Source organism: Ruditapes philippinarum, unplaced genomic scaffold (genome assembly GCF_026571515.1).
Source record: "Ruditapes philippinarum isolate M1 unplaced genomic scaffold, ASM2657151v2 ctg795_1_1_1_1, whole genome shotgun sequence".
NCBI lineage: Eukaryota > Metazoa > Mollusca > Bivalvia > Venerida > Veneridae > Ruditapes > Ruditapes philippinarum.
This window is the reverse complement of record NW_026857770.1, coordinates 328,565-353,243: the sequence shown is the minus strand read 5'-3', so window position 1 is coordinate 353,243 and position 24,679 is coordinate 328,565. Positions and strand designations below refer to the sequence as shown.

At 32.2% G+C, this 24,679-nt stretch overlaps 2 protein-coding genes across 8 annotated transcripts in view; one reads left to right on the top strand and one right to left on the bottom strand.

Moving 5' to 3' along the window:
• LOC132750924 (pre-mRNA-splicing factor ATP-dependent RNA helicase PRP16-like) overlaps positions 1-24,679 on the bottom strand; it is an 85,770-nt gene that overhangs the window by 28,847 nt on the left and 32,244 nt on the right. Inside the window, exons 18-20 of the mRNA XM_060740999.1 lie at positions 22,621-22,667; positions 21,678-21,840; positions 16,202-16,366 (exon numbers count right to left, since the gene is read on the bottom strand). Of these exons, the coding sequence (XP_060596982.1) occupies positions 16,202-16,366; positions 21,678-21,840; positions 22,621-22,667 (375 nt within the window). The remainder of the gene's footprint in view (positions 1-16,201; positions 16,367-21,677; positions 21,841-22,620; positions 22,668-24,679) is intronic.
• On the top strand, positions 358-13,003 carry LOC132750922 (uncharacterized). 7 transcript variants are annotated; one of them, XM_060740994.1, is made up of 3 exons: positions 361-526; positions 837-977; positions 10,851-12,989. In XM_060740994.1, exon 3 carries the CDS (start codon positions 10,863-10,865, stop codon positions 11,793-11,795), a length of 933 nt encoding a protein of 310 aa, XP_060596977.1. In that variant the 5' UTR covers positions 361-526; positions 837-977; positions 10,851-10,862; the 3' UTR covers positions 11,796-12,989. The 7 variants fall into 7 exon arrangements, with proteins under 7 accessions (XP_060596981.1, XP_060596978.1, XP_060596979.1 ...); XM_060740992.1 differs by having other exon boundaries at positions 362-615; XM_060740993.1 differs by having other exon boundaries at positions 365-509.

Genomic DNA, 24,679 nt, shown 5'->3' with positions numbered 1-24,679 from the left:
ATAAATGAGCCGTGTCATGACAAAACCAACATAGTGCGTTTGCGACCAGCATGGATCCAGACCTGCCTGCCCATCCGCGCAGTCTGATCAGGATCCATGCTGTTCGCTTACAAACTCAATTACAAGTAAAGAAACTGATAGCGCACAGCATGGATCCTGATCAGACTGTGCGGATGTGCAGGCTGGTCTGGATCCATGCTGGTCGCAAACGCACTATGTTGGTTTTGTCATGACATGGCTCAAATATCAGAGGTCAATTTATCCGCAATATGATAATCAAACATCTGCTGTTTACATTAAACAAACATTTTTTCAAAACAATTCAGCAATTTAAACTCTATATAAACAGAAAAAAAATCTAACAGCGAACACATAACACTGTATTTGGAAACGTTGAACATAAAGTTATGGTTTAATTCTTGCACACCACCCTAAAATTTTTCACTCGGTTCTCTACTAGCCTGAGGTACCCTGATCAACATTTAAGATAAAAACGTCTGGATGGGAAGGTGTGTTACTGCTGATTGTAATTATCATATTGATCTACATATATAGTGTAAATAATCGAAAACTGTTTTAAAGTGTCTCAAAACTAAAACAACAAGAAACCTGAAGGTACTTTATATATTCATTTGTGGTTGAAATCATAGCCTCAATAGTCATTTAACACCTTGTTTAGTAATTTTATCTTATTTTTTTTTAATTCTTTTTTTTTTTATAATATTTGAATGAGATTTAGTACTTGAAAGTTACACTTTAGCAAAGACATATGGATATAAATCAAGTTTTCACTTAGTATTTATCAATAGTATATTTATTTTTATTTTTTTTTTCAGAATAAAAATAAACATTTTGAAGCTGAAGCATTTTGTTTCAATTCAATTCTGAAAGGAAACAGTCACTGTAAAATAATTATTAACCATTGGGAAAAATCAGAGTTTAAAACTCTGTAAACTACTGGATTAAAACACAAAAAGGTTTGTCTTTTATTGACATATTATTTTACTTTATTTATCTTATTAGAAAATATCAGGAATTTATTCAATTTTCATATTTATTAAATTACTCAACCTGCATTGGTGTCAAGTTACTGTATTTCTTCATTTCTACTTTTAAATTATTTTTATATACATATTTGTTATAAATTTTCATCAATTAATACTAATCCGAATTTTCATTTCTTTTAAATTACATCATTTTCATCTCACCATCAAAATTATTATTTTCAATTCAATATATATAAACCCTTTTGTAGACAAAGATCATATTGCTGAACTAATTCTACGACTTAACAAGAATCTTCTTTACACAAAATTGATGCTTACAATATTTCTGTATTTTTTGTACTTTCTGTACGTATAAATTATATAAAACCAACTCTTTTATGGGAGAATAAATATAAACTTTTTTTCTGTTAGCTAAAATCTACTCTTCTTAACAGTTAATAACTAATCAAACAGCTCAGATATGAAATTGTCACTGCATACTGTAACTATATTTTCAGTATTTAAAGTATCTAAAATAAATTGTTTTACTTTTATTTTTATTGTTTCAAAATATTAAATATGGTACCTAAAATTTGTTTATTTATCTTACTATAATTAACTAAATTGTTAAATATATATAGTATTATACATATATATACATGTATATCAAATATTCATTTCATTAAAATAATTTACGTATTTCGATTCTTTTCATAATTATCTAAATTTTATTCCTTTATGTTAAAATTAGTTCTTCTATAAAAATTATGCACATACATTAACAGAGGAGAAAACATGCATTAAGGGATAAAATAACTGGATCATGTGCTGTTCTTGCAGGGTTTTTTTAATATGTGTAACTAAGGGTGACATGTAAAAATAACTTGCCATGACAGCCCAAATAGTTACATTATCAAAACATTATACTGTAAGACTGCATATTGCTCTAGCATAATAAATCAGTTTCAATATATTAAGGGCCCGTCTACACCTATTCAAGTCTTGAATGCAAGTATCATATTCTCTTGTATTGCATAATGAAGACACACTACTTGGGTGGTTTTTTGAAGAGAAATTATGTCACATCCATGAAGATAATTTCTTGCAGAAAATTAGAACACGTTCTATTTTTCTACAAGTTTTTAGCTGTCCAGACACTGATATTATTTGGCCGCTTCTACACCTAGTCAAGTTTCTTACATGTCACATTTAGATAAGCTAAATAAATGGCCCTTGCATTGACATAAAATCAGGCATGATTTTACTGAAATGTCTTATTAAGATTGCCCAGGATTTATACCTTTTCTTCGCAATACTATCATGTTTCTGTAAAATATGTGAATAAAAAAGCTGGGGAAATGATGCAATTTAGCTAAAACAATGGAGTAAATGAAATGTGTACATAATTTTAAAATAAGTGTAAAATGTGATAAAAAAATATATTTTGAGCTTATAAATTGATGCAAATTCTTTATTTGATGAAAGTTATTCACTAAATGAACAAGATCATTTAAAATTCATTTTGATTCTACTTGCTCTTCTGTGTATCAGTGTATCGATTTAAGGTGGTAGGGTTTTGTCCACTCTGTAAATTTAAGGTGGTAGGGTTTTGTCCACTCTGTAAAATTTAAGGTGTGGGGTTTTGTCCACTCTGTAAATTTAAGGTGTGGGGTTTTGTCCACTCTGTAAAATTTAAGGTGTGGGGTTTTGTCCACTCTGTAAAATTTAAGGTGTGGGGTTTTGTCCACTCTGTAAATTTAAGGTGGTAGGGTTTTGTCCACTCTGTAAAATTGAAGGTGTGGGGTTTTGTCCACTCTGTAAAATTGAAGGTGTGGGGTTTTGTCCACTCTGTAAAATTTAGGTGTGGGGTTTTGTCCACTCTGTAAAATTAAGGTGTGGGGTTTTGTCCACTCTATAAAATTTTGAGGTGTGGGGTTTTGATTGGTGGGGTTTTGTCCGTCTTCCTTTAAAATTGTACCCCTTTGCTTCTGTCGATGCTACTGCATTGAAAAAGGTGCATATTAACCCTCTATTATATATCATTTTAACTTTTAACCTGATAAATGGACTTGCCAGAATCCAGTTTTTGGACAACATGCGTTCATAATCATGAAATTGTATGATATCAAGATACAAATTGTAAAAATTTAAAGTTTAGTCACACATAGGTGTATGGCTGGCCTGGTTCTATAATGATAGCTTCCTTCATAATTTGACTAAAATAAATTCTGTATATTGAAACCAATCTCTTTAGAAATGTTGGTGGTCGTGCATACTAATGAAATTGTTAATCTAATGCCAGCCAGTTCACTCACTGCATTCAATTTGAATGTAACGCTCATAAACATTGTAAATGTTCCGTCAGAGTAATAAAATTACATATAATTGTGCTACTATTTTCATTTCAGTTAACAATATAAATGATTTTTTTTTCTTCAAAATAATTCATTTCAATTTATAAAGAGTTAGGCTCCATCTACACCTATCCAAGTCTTGAATGCAAGTATCATATTCTGTGTAGACACCCTACTTGAATGGTTTTTAAAGAGAAATTATTTGACGTCCATGCAAGAAAATTAGCACATGTTCTTTTTGGCTGTCAAGACACTGATAACACTGTTTTGGCCCCGAAGGTGTTATAGTGCTGTTTTTTTCATATTATTTTCTGACTTTTTTTGTTACTGACCTGTGAATTTCAGTAAATGTTTACAATGCCTTGGTCAAAGGAAAAAATCGACAAACTTATACACAGAAGAGCAAAAAAAAAAAAGATCAATTTTTCAAAAGTATAATAATAATAGGGATTTTAAATGATCTTCTTCATTTAGTGAAATTTACTTTCATCAAATAAAGAATTTGCATCAATTTATAAGCTCAAAATATTTTTTTCTCACATTTTTCAATTATTTTAAAAGAATATACACATTTTAATTAGTCTATTGTTTTAGCTTATTGCATTATTTCCTGCTTTTTCATTCACACATTTAACAGAAACATGATAGTATTGTAAAGACCAAGGTGTAAATCCTGGGCAATCTTAATAAGACATTTCAGTAAAAATTGTGCCTGATTATAATATGTTGAACGGGCCATTTATTTAGCTAAATATTTAAATGTGACATGTAAGAAACTTGACTAGACCCAGACGCTGCCTGAGAAAAAGCAAAATTACTGATTCAGACATCCATGTACATTCCTATGCAAAAAAATAGCACTAATGCACCTTTTTTTCTATCATGCCATAACATCTTTAAAAGTCCTCAGACTTATTAATTCCCTCGCTCTGCTGGCTTGGGCTTTAAATGCACCCCGTCCTTCAGCCGATGCTACTGCATTGAAAAAGGTGCATAATTATTTACCCTCTTTTATATACCATTTTAACTTTTAGCCTGATAAATGGACTAATGCCAGCATCCAGCGTCCATTATCAAATCGTATGATATCAAAATAAAATTTGAAGTTTAGTCACACACAGGTGCAGGCTGGCCTGGTTCTATAATTAAAGCTTCCTACATAATTGGACTAAAATAAATTCTGTATATTATGAAACCAATCTCTTTAGATATGATGGTGGTCGTGCATACTAATGAAATTGTTAATCTAATGCCACCTAGTTCACTCATGCTGTCATTCACCGATTTTTAAATAACCATAATTATCTGATGGAAAATGGAGAATGATTTACTGCATTCAATTTGAATGTAACACTCGTAAACATTATAAATATTCGGTCAAAGTGATGAAATTGCATATGAGCCGTGTCATGACAAAACCAACATAATGGGTTTGCGACCAGCATGGATCCAGACCAGCCTGCGCATCCATGCAGTCTGATCAGAATCCATGCTGTTTGCTAAATACCAACCCTATTACAAGTAGAGAAATTGATAGCGAACAGCATGGATCCTGATCAGACTGCGCGGATGCGCAGGCTGGTCTGGATCCATGCTGGTCACAAACCCATTATGTTGGTTTTGTTGTGACGTGGCTCATATAATTTTGCTACTATTACACTGAGTCATCTCATCATAATTATGATATCAGGTTTTACCCAAAAGCTGTATATAATTTTCATTTCAGTTAACAATATAAATGATTTTTTTTCCTTCAAATTATAAATCATATCATTTCATAAAGAATAAGTTAGCCCTTTAGTGTCATGAAATGAGGTCAAACATTTACACTATAATTATATTGTATTACAACGTGCCAATTATATGGCTATTTTCAGGCGGAAAATGATTCATTACATAAAGCATCAGATTTCAATCTAGCCAATTAGTTTTTAACAGCAAGGACATAAAATTTGTAATAAGATAAATTTTATACTGGATGAAAATTTTAAAATATCTCCACATATCAAATTATGCCCATTTGATGGTCCATTTTATGTTTTTACTTGTAAATTAAGGACTTTTGCACTATGGCAAATATTTTTAGCCGCTCCTCCAAAGAAGGGAGATAATAAAACATTGTAAACAAATATATAATAAAGCAGCTACACTATATAATTCTTGTATAAGTCGAACACGATAACGTTTACATTATTCGGTCACACTATCATGATATAATGGGTTGGGCAGGTTATTCCGTTATTATATTTTGCATTTTTATTGCAATATAGAAGAATTAAACGTTATCCCAAGCAGCATAGTAAATAGAATGTTTAGGTTATGAAGCACTCATGTGATGAACATGGTTCTGCAATCGTGCTCATTTTTTTGTCAGAATATATTTTTCATAGTTTGTCATTTAAGTTTTGATTATCTCGTTTTTGAACCTGTACGTAAATTGATGTTTCGCACAACTGAACGTTCAACTTGTAACTGTTATGGAAAATTGAATGTTTTTGATTTTTAGCATTCATTAAACGATTAAATAATGTTATTATATTTGAAATTCTATATACAATTAATCATATTTTTAACAATTTTGGCTCATTTTGTATACATCTTTATTCTTCCATTGCTATTGATTCGGTCATTTATAACTCTAATCATAGACTGTATTGACTTAAACTCAGTCTGTTGAATGCGAATCTATGCAAAGCTTTTACATAAAAATTTTTGACATCCCTATTTGTCAATATTGATGTAAACAGATTATGAAAGGAATAGTGAATTCCAGCTGAGCTGTAGAAGTAATATAAAAATCCCTTGTACTAAGAACCCTCTTTTTTTGTTTGATTTTAATGACAGCAGACACTAAAAAGGTCATATGGCAACTTTCCAACTTTAATGGTGGAGAAAAAGGTGCCCACTGTACATCATTTCAGGTACAATCTGGCACCAGAAAATGATCAGTGTATATGTTAGTGTTCAATCGTGCTGTTCTACAGAAATTAGAAACATCGATGGGAGCGATGGGAGTGATAGGATAGCGACTGGAGAATGTTTCCAATTTCTGTAGAACAGCTACGGATGAATACTAACATGCTTAGTGTCACGCTTTATTTGGCCTCATTATTATTCACTTAATTACGTCACTACGAGGTTCTATGAAGTACTATGAAAAATAGAAGGCTACCATAAACGGTATTCAACATAGTATCGACTTTTGTTCTACTATGAAAATTAACACAGAGAATTTTTAAGAAAAACAGCGTTTTCATTGGATGACAAATAAAGCTGGATTATACATAGAGAATGAAATGCCCATAGATTGTTGGTAAATTAAAATGAACATTTTAATTGGGGATGAAACAATCTTAATGACCCTGCCAAAATTATTAAATCAAATAATTCAAAAAATAAATATGCATGATGACTGTTGTATCACATATTTAAATAGTTAACCCATTGCTTCATGAGCATTTTGTGAAAAATGGCTGTTTTCATTGAAAAGTCTCCCGTTACAAGTTCAAATTGCTATAATACTATAAAAACTGCTTCAACACTAATCAAACTTGGCACAAATGTTGACTGGACCATTGTCCTTGCAACAACATGCTCAGACTTAAATTTTCTGTTACCATGGCAACGAGGGGACATCTCAAAATTGCCAAAAATCACTATTTTGCGTTGATTTTTTCCATCAAAATTGATTTCAAAGTGCTGCAACTTATCAATGGATTGAGATAGAGTCAAATGCTTTTCAGCGTTGGTTACACGTTACCTTATGATCAATCTGGGGTCATTTACAGCCTCTCACAAGTCCAAAATTTTCTTGGCGATGAGGGGGACTCCGCCCCCCTTCAAACCCCCCAAAACAGAAGGGGGCACATCCCCCTTCTGGCAACCCCCTGATGTATCTTTTGGTTGGGGGGCCGCGCCGAAAAAGAGGTCAATTTTTTTAACAACATTTCTCAAACAAAAACAAGTGTTTGGGGCCTAAATAAGGCATTTTTTCATCATTTGAGACAACAAAAAGGGGGGGGGGGGGTGAAAAAGGCGTTAAAAGGCGTGTATATGAAGTAATGGGTTAATTCAATGTACTTTTATGAAATTTTTATGAAATTTTACATTTAAAATCTAAGTGACCTTCACCTTGTGAGCTACAGACTTGTTCTCACAATTTTTTTTTATTTTCAAGTATCTCATATTTAAACCAAGTTATTTTAAAATCTATCAATTCATGGGATCTAAGATATGGACCAGTAACATCACTATCAATGCACTATCATTATTATGACCATTGACATTCAAGCGTGACCTTGACCTTTAAGCTGGTTCACTACATGTCTTTAAATAAACCTCATATCTATGCATAATTATTTTAATTTCTATCCATAAATTACAAAGTTATGTACAACACACAACAATCTATTAACAATCAGGACTGGATGCAACACATTAATGGGCAGTATTCTTCCCCTTTTTAAGAAGGGGGCATAACTAGTGTACACATTTAATGGCACTAATTAGATGACCAATTTAAAGTGATATGATCAAATTAATGGAGAGTAATTTAAGTACTAATTAAATTTTTAATTTTATATGACATTAAAGGCACTGACCTGTATGTGATTTTTCTTTCATAATAATTTACTAAATTTGATATTAATTCACAAGGCTCAAGGAATGCCCTTCTGAAAATTTGACAAGAAATCCCACTTACGATGAGGGTGGGATCCCAGTGGGATTTCAATTTGGATCCCATCTGAGGACCCACTGGGAAAATTGTTAAGGACCCCACTTGGATGTGGGTGGGATCCCTACCTTATCCTAGTGGGATCCCGACCAAATTCCCCAGTGGCATCCCACCTCATATTAATTCATGTATGGGTATACAAATATCTCAAACTAATGACAAATGAACAGTTCAAATTTTACCACAGGACAAATACATTACAGCTTATCTACTTACTAGCATCTGACAAGAAAAGCAAATATTTCAAATAATAAGAGGAATAGATAATAATTATTTGGAAATGATAAACTAAGTAGCAGCCTATTCATAATATATTGTGCCTTATCTGACTGGATGTTAAGGTTAATCTTGCTCTATATATATATATGAGCCGTGTCATGACAAAACCAACATAATGGGTTTGCGACCAGCATGGATCCAGACAAGCCTGCGCATCTGCGCAGTCTGATCAGGATCCATGCTGTTCGCTATCAGTTTCTCTACTTGTAATAGAGTTGATAAGCAAACAGCATGGATCCTGATCAGATAGCGCAAACGCACTATGTTGGTTTTGTCATGACACGGCTCATATGTAGATAGTGTCACAGGAATGTCCCTAACAGCTGCTTGCAGTGAAGGTGTGAAACCTTATTAAATTGGTAAATATTGACTGTAGGTTGGTGGTTAAAATGGTTAAAAGCCCAAAGCCACTCTTACATTATTGACAGCTTTTGTTTACCTGTCTTAAAACACATTTTAGTTCAGGTCAGAGGATGTTTTCCACTGTTAAGTTATGTTAGAGAAAATGGACAAAAAGGGGTTAACAAAGGCAAAAAATGTGCAAAAAGGGACATAACTTAGCATCAAATGATTTATGGAATATCTATCCTTTGGAAATGACATCCTATTATGGTAAAAAATATGTACATCAAGTTTTAAGTAAATAGCTATAAAAGTTTTTGAGATTAGATGTACCTTAACAAAAATGGTCAACCTGACAATGCCTGAATGCCAATGCAGCTAAACAAATTATAGCTTCACAGCTAAAAATAAGGCCTTTCTTATTTTTGATAAGACAATTTATAATCAGTAATGATCAATTATCTGTCATTTAAAACAGAAAAATAATAGATAATACAAATTCAAGGGCAGATAACTCAAAATTGAGATCAGTGTCCCTCATTTTTGTGTGTATTTGTTTTAATTATTATTTTTAAATAATATTTTAAGATTACAAAAGTTTAAATTTTATGATTCAATTAAGTTTTCCCTTAACATCTACTCTAGTATTATACTTTACACCAGTAAACAATGCCTTTTTTGAATTACAAAAATAACCAAGGAATATTGAATGATAACAAAGAGTTATATGTCTTGAATTGTGAGTGAAATCAATCTTGGTGTGCTAAAACAATACAAATAATGCTGTTTTTAAATTGCAATTTACTGTCCGATTTTCAACATTATTTACAGTCAAATGAAAAGCTTGTGATCTTAGCCTTATATAAGTACAAACTTCAACACATCTTCCGACACCAAACTTAAGGTACTTTAATTAACTGTTTAAACTTCTGTCAGAGATATGCAGCTGGTTATCTTCTCAAACCACAACTGATAAGAATAGCCTGTCATTTGCTCCTTTCTGACCCTTTCTATCAATGCATCATGCCTTTGGGATTTGACTGCACAATGATGTTTAGATTCAATATTGCGTAACAGATTTGTAACTCTTCTTTAATCCGTGTTTACTTTATTGCAATCTATTACTCAATTGTTATCTAACTGTTACTGTAATCTATAGTGGGGACCCTTTATCAGAAATTCATTTGTTGTGCCTTTATCTATAGTGGAGACCCTTTAGAAGAAATATATTTGTTGCCCATCGATAAAATTACTGCAAAGAAGGATTTGTATTTTTTCTTAGGTATATATATTTTAATATTCATTCCAAATTTTTTGTTGTTTTTTTGCTGTTTTAAAAAATTCCTAAAAGAGTAGCATGGTACAAAGTTTGAAAATACTGTTTTTCTTTCTCATTTTTTTTGCTAAAAACTAATACAAGTTAAAAACATTTAAGATATAGTTGTATTGTATTTGTGTTCCTTGTGGCATATTTTTAAAGCAGCATGCCTCCACATTCATGATTATTTGATGGAAATTTTTTGAATATTTTAAAAAGTAAAAATATTGTCAATTCAGAACAAAAAAAAAAGTACTTTAAACACTCCCAACAGCAAAAACAATCTATGAAAATTATCAAAATGATGACAGACTATTCAAAAAATGCTTTTATTGCATTAGGCATGCAATAGAATAAGGTGATAAATATTGCAAAATCATTAAATCGTTAATTTCATATAATATGTAATTTCTTCTTGAATTGTGAATATTTCTACTTTTCTTATAATACAAGTACATTTCTTCAAAGGTTGATTTTCTTGAAATATTTTGGCTCATCAGTGCTTTATTTTTATGATCCTTTCAGAATATTGATTCAAATGCTTTTTTATGTTTCAATAGACTGTACGCTTGTTGAAGTGGGGGTGTAAGTTGTTGCATTTTTCACTTCATCCCATGTGAAGACTCAATAAAACCAAGAATCCTTAATTGATCTACTTCAAATGTAACTTACTTTACATTATAGTCATTCAAAAATTGCATTTTTCTTTCTTTTTGCTGAACTTGTAAGTATTTAATGTAATTATTATATTATAGATACATACAATAATGGATCTTGATGCAAACAAAACTGGTTAAGTTAATGTTAATTCATTTATTTTTCTCATATTCTTTCAGGTGTAATAAGCAATGGAAAGACTGCTCCTCTCCTTAATTTTCCTTGGAACTGGAACCAGTCTTGTACTTTGTACCCTAGACTGTGACGCTTCCTGTGTGTCGTCAAACCAGTTTGAACTTGATGTTAGAGTAGATGGTAGCAATATAGAACTCAGTTGGACTTTCAACCAATCAAAACCTATCTATGGATTTCAAATGATAATCTATGATGATGACGACTATATCACCTATGAGTCACCAATTCTACACTTTTCTGAACGTTCAATGTCCCTGGAACACGAGCTTGAAGGACGGTCTAAAATCTGTCTTGCTATTTATGAAAATAATACCAAGATTCTTGACAAAAAATGCGATAAAATTGTGATAAAAGACCTTAAAATTATCATCGGAATTCTAGCAGGCACAATCTTTCTAATCCCCTGTATTGCTGCCCTAACCTACGTGATCTACAAGGACTACAAAGTCAGGTTAATTGAACAGTTCGAGGAGATTGACCCGCTTATAGAAACCAAAAGAAAAAAGATTCAGGTTATTGTAGCTATTGAAGAAGAAAAGAAAGTTGATAAGACCGATAAAAAGAAGAGTGTAAATAGTGACACTGTTGTGGAAAACAAGGCATACGTTCACGATGAACCTGAAGAACAACCTGCCAAAGCTGATGATCCAAAAGTTCTAGAAGCTTCAGTAGAACCAGATGAGCTAAATACAACAACTAGTACTATTGAATGTGGTGATCCAATAAATGAAACTGAAACACCAGATAAAAGTAATGCAGAAGACGATACAAAAGACGATATTAAAGATTGTATATGTAATGACAATATAGATAATGTGGGCAATGCAACAATTACTGATCATCCAGAAGAAAGTGAAACAGTTAGAGATGAACTTAAAACGGACTCTGTTTGTGTAACTGAGGAAGATGTCTCTGGAACAAATTTATAATCAATATTTCTTTACAATTAATCGGCAAAAGTGATTTTCTTTAAACAATGTGGGGTTTGTTTGTTGTTTGTCTTTTTAATGGACACCTCTTAATGGATACTGCTTGACATAGGAACAAATCTATAATCAACATTTTTTATAAATAGCCAGCTAAAAGTTAGATAAAGTGGGGTCATTTTTTTGTATTATCTAAATGGATACTGTGTGACTTACAAAGATTTAATCAATACATTTCACAATTTAAGCCCGCTAAAAGTTGTTTCCTTTAAAATATATAAAGCTCTATATCTGCTGTCTGCAGTTTACAAAATTTTTGTTTGAATTTGGAAAAAGAGTAATTACATAATGCCTGTATAAAGGAAATATGAATTGATGGTATATTTCCTTTTGAGTGAATGGTGTGAATGCAAAAACTTGCAAATGGTTGAAAACTTACTTATAAAAGCACCACAATATTTTGTTCAGGTTCATAGTTACATACTTTTTAAATGTGCTTAACATTCTATATATGAACTCTTTCTAAAAAGGACCATTAATTATGGAAACAATATATATTAATTGTTTTTGATTTTCATAAAAAATGTTCACTACTGTTAAGCTTTATACCTTTTATATTGTGTGTTCTAGGCTTTGTTTGTTGTTTAGTTTTTTTTCCTTCTCTGTTTAAACTGATTTCATCAGATACAAAATCATGGAGGGCAAATACAAAAGATGTTAAATTTTGCATGAACTTTTTATGCAGTATCGCTAACTATTTAAATAATCATATCTCTACCATCATAACTGACTATTTTTATCATTATATAGTAATGATTTTAGCCCTTTTACTGTAAGGGTTAATTCGGATTAAATTGACTGATTTATCATTATATGTAATTTTTGTGGATATCTGTGCTTTACGCTTTGTTAAATCCCTGTATCATTTATACACTTGATATTTTTACAGAAGTTTATAATATTATGTATAGGGACAATTATCAAATTTTCAAAAAGAAAATCATGAAATTGACTGCATGTTAGCTTTACGATAATTATATAATCCAAATGCTTTGTACATTGTAGTAGTCATAACTGTTTTTTGTTTAGTAAATAGAATATACTGAATGAGTTTAGATTCAATATCGAATTTTAATGATTGACCGACTTGAATAAAATTCAAATATACAAGCCTAAGGCAAGTTTTATATTATTTTATGTAACAAGTTCAATAATTTTAGTAACAAAGCTATATGAATATAATATTCTACTTATCACTGTTTACAAAAAAAAACCCACCCTTTCATGGATTTGCCAATACTAAATTAACCCTATAACATTTAGGGCTTCTTTACAACATGTTCATATTTGTTTGTATGTTTTTGGGTTTTACCTCACATCGACACAGTTTATGTCATATCGGGACGTTCCAGCTTTACTAGTGGAGGAAGACCTCAGGTGCCCTTCAGTGCATTATTTCAGACACAAACGGGCACCTGAGTAGAACCAACGACGTTCCCATGTTTATATAGTGTAACGCAAATATATACATATATATATATGTGCAAGACTGTGCAATACCATTTTTATGGAGTCACAAAAGCGTATGTGATAAAAAGATATTCTGTCTATCAAGCCCCAGTATGCACCTGGTACAAGTAAATATTTTTCCATTTCACGACTCAGAAGATGTCACTTTATAGCCTCTTATCAACACACTGATCCTTTCTTATACAAATCAGGAGCTTTATATATGTAGATATATCAAAAATTCATTGCTCAATAATTGCCAAACAATTTCAGTACATATGCTTTGTATCTATATTTAAAGATAAATAAAATTAGAGAAAAACTTACTTAGTATGTACTTATCATTTTATTCAAATATGAACTTTCTTTTATAAATATAATAATCTAATTGTTTTGAGATGATAATAATTATTGATAAAAGCAGTTGTCATTAATCTGTGAGGCTCTACCTTTAGCAAACCCTATGTTAAAGTAAAATGGGGAAAATTGACAATCTCTATTTAAGTCAAGAGGGGAAAATTGACCAACCGCATATAAAAAGTCAAGAAGGGGGAAATTGACAATCCTTAATAAAAGTCAAGAAAGGGGAAAATTGACATTCCCTATATAAAAGTTAAGAAAAGGGGAGAAATTGACAATCTCTTAATAAAAGTAAAAAAGAAGGGAGAAATTGACAACCCCTTTATAAAAGTTAAAAGAGGGGAAATTGACAAACCCTTTATTAAAGTTGAAAGGAGAAAATTTGAATCTTTATGTAAATATCTTAAAGTAAAAGTGCAGAAGGGGGTGTTAAAATTTGACGAGAGATTTGATTAATTGTGCTGATATTTTGAATTTGTGGTGCGGAAAATAAATAATGTACTTATCGCCGATATTCACCGAATTTTTATCAATCATCTCATCATATGTTTTTGATGATTAAGCAAAACATAAAAGTAAAACATCTACTGAATAAACAAGTTATTGTGATGTTGAGATAGTCAATAAGTTTTTGTCCTAACTAAATTAGAAATACAATTTTTGATTGTTTTGTGGGCAGCAAAACATAAACTATTTCAAATCAAATTTTGTTGATAAAGATGACCTGTTAACACCAATAACTGTTGTTATGTAATGCAATTTAAAATTATCACAACAAATTAAGCCTTGAGATTTTTTGTTTAAATTTTCTTAATGCAATTTAAAATTATCAAAACAAATTAAGTTTTGAGATTTTTTTTAAATTACACTATCACTATTCAAATACAATGTTTTGTTAGGTAACAAATTTCTAGATTTTAATTTCACCATATTTTAAATCCGAATAAATTTCAATTTTTCTTATGTAAAATATAGCTTTTAAAATCTTTTATTGTAGAATATAACTTTTGAAATTGACTTTTTATTATCTTGTTATTACAACTTATCTACTTGGGGGGGGGGGGGGGATTTGGGGTGTTGGGGCAATGTCCTTAGTCCTTAGCACTTGGTTATTTTCTATAATCTATAGAATTCAAGATTATTCCCCATTTTTTTGCAGTATAAACTTTTGTTATTTGAATGATAATAGTCGCTCAGTCAACATGTAAATGTTTGCTCTTACTATTTGTTTAAAAACCTTTACCCATAGGCAAAAATGGTAATTAAGAATGTTGAGGTCAAACCCATCGTTGGTTACCCAAAGTATATATTCTGTATATACTACATTTATCTTCATAATGTAGTATGTACAGAACATATAACAAGAGTATCAAAATGGATGATAGAATATATGAGCCACGTCATGACAAAACCAACATAATGGCTTTACTGTTCGCTATCAGTTTCTCTACTTGCTATAGGGTTTGTAAGCTAACAGCATGGATTCTGATCAGACTGCACAAATGCGCAGGCTGGTCTGGATACATGCTGGTTGCAAACCCATTATGTTGGTTTTGTCATGACACGGCTCATATACTGTGGGTAGAAAATAAAGTATGAACGAAATATACACAATGGCTAAGATACCATGGGTCAGAGCAGATATAAAGCTTGTAATTAAGTAGGGGATAAACACCGAATTGCATTAAAGTGACTTCACTGAGGTTTTTTGACATGCCGGGACTGGAAATAATATTTTCAGATTGTTACTCTATTTTATGTGAATCTATACTTATAACTTATTGGCAAAAATTCATGTCATTAGCTGGCTCTTTTTTTCCAGAATAATTATTATAATAGTGAAAAATGACACAAAATTTCACTCAAATCGGACGAAACTTGCACAAACATACAATTTTCAATGTATTTCTTGTATATTTCTTAGTTATATCATATTGATATTTGTGTTGTAATTGCTTGTGTTGATCTATGTTAAAAATTAAAGTTTTTATAGTTTTAGCCTTATAAACCTCAGTGGAGTTCCCATAACTTCTTATAAGAATAGAGGGCCACATGTATTTAAGTAAAAAGGATTATATTACAAAATAAGGTTAAATTATCTTCCTTATTTGAGTTAAACCCTCGAGTTCTACAAACTTATTTAACTCCCCTCAGCTGATACTTGGGGAAAAATTTTAATCAGGGATCATCATTATGAGTTGTCTCCCCTGAAAATACACTTTTCAAGTCTGATTTGCAAATACCTCAATTATGATTGGAATTTGTCCTCAAAAGTTCCTGTAGCAACTATGGTAAGTATTCAAATGTTAGCTTGGAAAGACAGAAGGATGGACAAACAGACAGACAACAACAAATCTTTATCCCCTTGTCTTTGACAGGGATTTAAGACCATTCATACAAATTTAGAATAAGACCTCTTCAAAAGTTTAGAATAAGATCTCTATAAAAGTTGAAATTAAGAACTTTATAAAGTGTAAATTAAGGATTCTACAAAAGTTTAGAATAAGACCATTTACAAATGTTTAAATAAGACAACTTACGAGAGTTTCAGCACTGCACTCCATCTCAAGAGATTTGATCAACATTTTGGAGAGGGCTGGATCTAGTGGGAACTCAACCATATTTCTTCCCATCGGAGTTAACGCCCCTGTATTGTCTAATGCTCCCAAGATCCATAACTGGTACATGGAGTTTAATATGTTATCCTGAAATGAATAATGATTGGTTCCAATGATGATTCAGGCCTAATTACGACTTGCCCCATTTTAGTGACAATTTGCCCCAGATAAGTAACGATTTACCCCACTTCAAAATAATTGTTAACAACAGCACTGCTTAATTATCCTTATGATACTAAGTGTGACCTTGACCTTAACCTTAGGAGAGTTAAACTGGCCATCTGTAGATTATCTCTAATATGGTTAACATTTCTGCCAAGTTGTTTCAATCTCCTTCCATCAGGTTCAAAAGATACAGATCGGACATGATATACATATACCAAAATATATATAAAAGATATACATTATGTACCAAATTTATGCCAAACATCCCAAAACCATATATGCATTTTTCAATCCAAATAAATACAAAATGTTTAATGTAAGATGGGGCAAATTATCACTAAAGTAGAAAGAATCATCACTAAAGTAGGGCTAGTTATTATTGGGCATTTCATTAGTGGGGAGAATCGTTAAATCACCCCTGAAATAAAGAATGTTCTTAGTATAATATATACACATTAATTTCATTAAACATAGATCAAAGATTTTTAAACAATCCTTGCCTCTGCTGACTGCAACAACCAATAGATTCAGGTCAGACTGTGATGACTGTTTAAATGGCATATAGTCAAGACCACTTTTTTAGCACTTAAAAAAATACAGTGAAAATAGTGTATGATGTGAGTTCAAAAACAAATCAAATTAATTAAATTCAGATAAAAAAACTAAAAGGCAAAAACTCAGATGGCAGTTTCAGTTATATAATGCGCAAGTCATCAAGGTCATATACATAAAAAAATTAACGAGCCAAAAAAGTTTGATTTCACGATGGTATTAATGTTATTCAGATAGTCACCCCCATTGACAAAAAGTCATTAACTTTTTTTCCAACTCATCCCTCACTCCCTCGCATTAATCGTAAAAATATTTCAGCGCAAATAAAAATCATATATAATTGGTTTAAAGTACATTTAATTCATATAGGTAAATATTGTTCATATAAATATTGTTGTTCATGTGAAAATGAAAAACACAACATTTTTTATAAACTTATGGTACATATTATAAAACAAGAACCGGTTGAACCGGGTGATGCTCCCCGAGAAGGTTCTGGACACAGGAAAGTATAAAAAAAGGGCAAAAACTCCAAAATTAGGCAAAGCGGAGTTATGTTTTTTTGCACTGCACTTCTATTCAATGAGATCTATCTATCTATAAAGTTTCCTGATGATATCACAGTTATGTCCCCGGTAAAAGTCAAAGTGTAAAAATGAACAAAGGGCAATAACTCCAAAATTAGACCAGGCTTTGTTTAGGTTCTTTAAGCATTGCAGTTCTATCCAATTATATCTAGCTACCTACAAAGTTTCATGTTGATATCTCTAATAGTTTTAAAGTAATGTCCGGGACAAAAGTCAAAAAGTAAAAATAAACAAAGGGCAATTTCTTCAAAATGAGGCAAGGCAGAGTAATGATTCTTAAGCACTGCACTTCCACCCAATGAGACCTATCTATCTACAAAGTTTCATGTTGATATCTCTTATAATTTTAGAGTAATGTTCCAGACAAAGTTCAAAGTGTCAAAATGAACAAAGGGCAATAACTCCAAAAGTAGGCAAGACAGTGTTACAGTTCTTGTGCACTGCAAACTTACTCAATGAGATCTATCTACCTACAAAGTTTCATGTTAATACCTCTAATACTTTTAGAGTTATGTCCCGGACAAAGTTCAAAGTGTAAAAAAACAAAGGGAGATAATTCAAAAATTAGACAAGGCAGAGTTACGGTTCTTGTGCACTGCACACCTACTCAATGAGATCTATCTACCTACAAAGTTTCATGTTAATACCTCTTATACTTTTAGAGTTATGTCCCGGACAAAGTTCAAAGTGTAAAATAAACAAAGGGGAATAATTCAAAAATTAGGCAAGGCAGAGTTACGGTTCTTGTGCACTGCACACCTACTCAATGAGATCAATCTACCTACAAAGTTTCATGTTGATACCTCTTATACTTTTAGAGTTATGTCCCGGACAAATTTCAAAAAGTAAAATAAACAAAGGGGGATAATTCACAAATTAGGCAAGGCAGAGTTACGGTTCTTGTGCACTGCACACCTACTCAATGAGATCTATCTACCTACAAAGTTTCATGTTGATACCTCTTATACTTTTAGAGTTATGTCCCGGACAAAGTTCAAAGTGTAAAATAAACAAAGGGGAATAATTCAAAAATTAGGCAAGGCAGAGTTACGGTTCTTGTGCACTGCACACCTACTCAATGAGATCTATCTACCTACAAAGTTTCATGTTGATACCTCTTATACTTTTAGAGTTATGTCCCGGACAAAGATCAAAGTGTAAAATAAACAAAGGGGGATAATTCACAAATTAGGCAAGGCAGAGTAACTGTTCTTGTGCACTGCACACCTACTCAATGAGATCTATCTACCTACAAAGTTTCATGTTGATACCTCTTATACTTTTAGAGTTATGTCCCGGACAAATTTCAAAGTGTAAAATAAACAAAGGGGGGTAATTCAAAAATTAGGCAAGGCAGAGTTACGGTTCTTGTGCACTGCACACCTACTCAGTGAGATCTATCTACCTACAAAGTTTCATGTTGATACCTCTTATACTTTTAGAGTTATGTCCCGGACAAAGTTCAAAGTGTAAAATAAACAAAGGGGGATAATTAAAAAAATAGGCAAGGCAGAGTTACGGTTCTTGTGCACTGCACACCTACTCAATGAGATCTATCTACCTACAAAGTTTCATGTTGATACCTCTTATACTTTTAGAGTTATGTCCCGGACAAAGTTCAAAGTGTAAAATAAACAAAGGGGAATAATTCAAAAATTAGGCAAGGCAGAGTTACGGTTCTTGTGCACTGCACACCTACTCAATGAGATCTATCTACCTACAAAGTTTCATGTTGATACCTCTTATACTTTTAGAGTTATGTCCCGGACAAATTTCAAAGTGTAAAATAAACAAAGGGGGATAATTCAAAAATTAGGCAAGGCAGAGTTACGGTTCTTGTGCACTGCACACCTACTCAATGAGATCTATCTACCTACAAAGTTTCATGTTGATACCTCTTATACTTTTAGAGTTATGTCCCGGACAAAGTTCAAAGTGTAAAATAAACAAAGGGGAATAATTCAAAAATTAGGCAAGGCAGAGTTACGGTTCTTGTGCACTGCACACCTACTCAATGAGATCTATCTACCTACAAAGTTTCATGTTGATACCTCTTATACTTTTAGAGTTATGTCCCGGACAAAGTTCAAAGTGTAAAATAAACAAAGGGGGATAATTCAAAAATTAGGCAAGGCAGAGTTACGGTTCTTGTGCACTGCACACCTACTCAATGAGATCTATCTACCTACAAAGTTTCATGTTGATACCTCTTATACTTTTAGAGTTATGTCCCGGACAAATTTCAAAGTGTAAAATAAACAAAGGGGGTAATTCAAAAATTAGGCAAGGCAGAGTTACGGTTCTTGTGCACTGCACACCTACTCAATGAGATCTATGTACCTACAAAGTTTCATGTTGATACCTCTTATACTTTTAGAGTTATGTCCCGGACAAAGTTCAAAGTGTAAAATAAACAAAGGGGGATAATTAAAAAAATAGGCAAGGCAGAGTTACGGTTCTTGTGCACTGCACACCTACTCAATGAGATCTATCTACCTACAAAGTTTCATGTTGATACCTCTTGTTGTTTCAAAGTTATGTCCCGGACAAGAAAAGGGGACGGACGGACGGACGGACAAGGCGGCGACTATATGCTCCCCCGAAATTTTTTCGGGGAGCATAAAAATAGGATGCTGAATTTAATTTTCCCTAATGTTGATGAATAGTTTTGTTAAAGGAACTCCACTTTGGTCAAAAAGCCTAAAATCATAAAATTTGAATTTCTTGCAAATATTAGCATGAACACTTTAAAACAGAAAGATGGGCAAAAGATAATGAAGAAATATACACAAAAAAAGTTAAAAGTCTTATTTTTGTGCTATTTTAAGACATATTTGAGTGAAAAGCTTTGCATAAGGTCATTTTCAACATTTAGAATAATAATTCTGACAAAACAATAATCTGACATCTTCTACAGTTACATCAAAGGGAATGCAAAAAAATGTCAGAAAATAATTTTAAGTGAAAAGTCAACATCAAAAGAGAAAGATTTTTCCTTGATACAAGTACATACAAGCCCTGCAACTTTACTAAAGTAATTAAAATTTACTAAAGTAATATAATTTACCTTATTTGCATAGTAAATACATAATAGTCATCATTTTTTGTAGAGCATGTACTCCAGTAATGAATTATTCAAATACTGATATCTTCTTGAAACAAAAATAATTTAATTTTCTGTTTCAAGTATATGTTTAAGGATGAGAAGACATTTTGTTTATCTCTCAAAGTTAATTAAATTCAATTCAATTAAGAATGCTCTTAACATACCATGTATTACTTTCCAACCTCACCTGCCATTTTGAGGGTCAATACAAAGATAACATGTGCTAAAGATTAGAGAAAAATATCTCACAATTCACATATTTTTATGTTTATAATAAGCTTATAACAATGATTTTGATATTTGTGCTACAATAATATTTTTCTACACATATGTCACAGAGTTTGACAATTCATCACAATCATAACTATGTTTACTCATTTTGACTTTCATATTAAATAATTATATTGAATAATGACCCTCAAAATGGCTTCCAATTTTGTCAAGGGTCCTAAATTTTGCAACAAGATGGCCATGATGGCACTTAATTGCTCAGAAAAGGATATGGTCTACATGGACAAGATTCAATTACCAGAATATTCCTTTTAAAAAGGATCACTTAAAGATAACTTCTGTGTAGTTTCATTATTACTGGCCAGGTAATTATTAAATAAAGAGATTCTGTGCCAGAAACATGGTGACCACATTAGCTCACCTTGAGCACTACCCAAAGTATTCCAAATTTTGTTTTCATACCTTTGAAAAACATTTGAATAATGACCTTCATTAAAGTTTATGATAACAATAAAGATGACAACAATGAAGTGGCAATTATTTTTCTTCTGAACAGACTGGCTAAAAGACCTTGTGTTCATGAGTTAAATCATAACTAAAACTGATTCTAACAATCCACAACAATAGGATTGACATTGTGATAAAAACTGTTTTTATACCTAATTAAATCTATTTTCTTTAATTTTTTTGTACAAGTCACAAAATGACATCCTTACAGAAAAATAGTAAACGTATAGTAGTATAAAAGATTTTAAACCTGAGGTGGTGGGTCCATGAAATGGAACTGCAGCAGATCCTGGACACCAAGGGATTTCAACAGTAGTACAACATTGGCGAGGTTTGTACGTTGTATTTCAGGGACGGTCATCGTGAGAAGTTCATCTTTATACTGCCTGGCTGTATATAATCTGTAAGCTTGTCTGAAAATGAAAGTCATCAATATGTTGCTGGTTGCTTGGTTTGTTGAGATTTTTCTTTGTTTTGACATCGATTTAAAAAAAAAAAGTTCTGTTCATATAATAGTGGTCAATTCACCTGACTGTCTTTTTTGGATAACTAACCAGTTTGATTGTTTAGGTTTAAAACGTCAAGTTTAACACATTTTTTTGGCCCATCAATCACACTGACTTTCCTGGATAACTAACCAATAATTACCAATTTCTTCACAAGTGAATGACTACTAATCCAACTTGGTTACTAAATGAGCGGTAAGGAACAAATAACCAATGAGAAGTCACATGGCAGGTCAAGGTCAAGTCATCTTAGTTACCAGAGATGATTGGTTGACCTGATGTGACTAACTTTGGAGGGGAGTGCTAACAAGGGTTGTTTTTGTTAAGAGATGCCATTGGAAAGCTGATGCCTTGTATAGTATTGTCATCTCCTTCAACCACCAACAAAGCAAAGAACACATTCCTGGAAGACTCTGCATGAAAAGATGTCCATGATGTGACTTCAACAGTGGACCGGCACGGATGCTGATAAATCTCGGACAAATGGTTACTCCAGCGCAGAGTATAAACAAAACTAAACACACACACAATAAGCGCACAGTCTGTCCCCACTCTATACTGTTGATAGGTGATCATATTTCTTACTTTGATACTATCATATTTTGAATGGACTGTTCCAAATTTAACACAGGGCAAATGCATTACACAATCTAGCAGGTTAAAGGTTATATAGATATCAAGACTTACCCTGGACCTGTTCTTCCTGCCCTCCCTGACCTCTGATTGGCATTTGCCTGAATAACACAAATACAAAATGCATTGGTCAAGGAATTTCAATTATATATTAACTTTTATGTCAAAAGAGGAAATAATCATCAGGTATCACCTTCAAAAAATGACACTGCAAATTCATAACTTGATATGGTTATTACATTGTATTACAATTTTTTGTTTTAATTAGCACAGTAAAATATATATGAACCGCGTCACGACAAAACCAACATAATGGGTTTGCGACCAGCATGGATCCAGACCAGCCTGCGCATCCGCGCAGGATCCATGCTGTTCGCTATCAGTTTCGCTTTTTGTTATAGGGTTTGTAAGCGAACAGCATGGATGCTGACCAGACTGCGCGGATGCGCAGCCTGGTCTGGATCCATGCTGGTCGCAAACCCATTACAATGTATGTTGGTTTTGTCGTGACACGGCTCATATTTGTTTGTTTGTTTGATTGGGATTTACGTCACAGGCGGCAGTATCAGTGTTTGGACACCCCATCCCTTTTTGCCCCTGGACCCCTATTACAACCCTGAAAAAAAATGTTATGGTTATATCTATAACTATAATTTTGATATTGGAAATTTTTTTTTATATAATTTCATCAGTGGTTTTGTATTTGGTACCTTATAGTAAGCCTTAGAGTGATGAATAATATTTTTTCAGGATTGTAGTAGGGGTCCAGGGGCAGATAAGGGTGGGGAGTCCAAACACTGGTACTGCCATCTGTAATTTACGACATACCAAAACAGTATAGGTCTTTAGGCAACATTACAGCTTTACTGGTGGAGGAAGACCTCAGGTGCCCTTCCGTGCTATATTTCAGACACAAACGTGCACCTTGTAAAAAGACTGACATTCCGTAAGCTAGCTGGATAGCTTCCTCACATGAAAGAATCCAAAGTCCCTGTAGGGATTCAAACCCACAATGATTATGAGACACCAAAAAAAACCAACTTTATGTGGATCTGATGTATTGAAATACAGCACTGTACTGTATTACTTTAATTGTATAAAGATTGATTATATCAACAGATATAACAAACAACATTTTGGAACTCTATCTTGACTTTGTAGCCATAGCGGTAAAATAGAAGTATAATTTACCAATGCACATGATTTTTATGTTAATGCCATAAATTTGGATTTTCCTTATATAATTTATATAATGACTAGGTTACAGAACGAAAGCAATGTTTGCAAGATTTGATAATCATATTCTCAAATATGATGGGAAGCAAATGGTCAAATTCTTCAAGTTTTTTGCTGCAGATTAGAATTACAAATAGCCAAACAATGTTAACATTCCTTACCATCACATTTGCATAATTTCATTACAATGGAAATGTAACATGATTTTGAGTGCTTTATGGTACATTATTGCAGGTTATGTTGTTTATATGTTTGTTATTAATCACTAACGTCTACAGTACATTGTATATTGTACAGGAAGAGCATGCAAAAAAAACAACCCCCAATAACACCAAATCAGGTGGGTCTCATTTCAACAATGTGACATAATCAATTCTTTTTTATTCTTCCTACTTGCAGAATTACGAAATATTATTTTGAAATACTGTATACAAATATTTTCAAAAATTTAAAGGTAAAAGGGTCTCTGATATTTGGTTAAGCACCTATACTCTACTCATTTGAAAGCAAATAAACGTCACATCTTTGTATTAATCAGTATAATCAAATTTTCAATTAATGGTGAGTGGAAAACAGCAACAAGTTACATAGCTTTTATATAAAAGCTACGATACTTCAAATTGTGAAAAATCACTAAAATGTAAAACATTCTCAGATCACGTAACATCAATTTTTTATGTACTTTTATCCAAAAAAATCCAACCAATGCTTCAAAGAATATGACATCAAACGCTGCATTTTTTAATGGTTTTATGACATCAAACCTGCCTAATCTTTTTTTTCAAAATTGTTATTTAACTGACTTAACCTAAATATTTTGAATATGATTAAAAGGTTTTTCATTCATTCATGAAGGCCATACCATCTAAGCACCAAA

Coding starts and splice junctions, on each gene's coding strand:
- LOC132750922 (XM_060740998.1), top strand. CDS start 10,863: ATGGAAAGACTGCTCCTCTCCTTAATTTTCCTTGGAACTGGAACCAGT.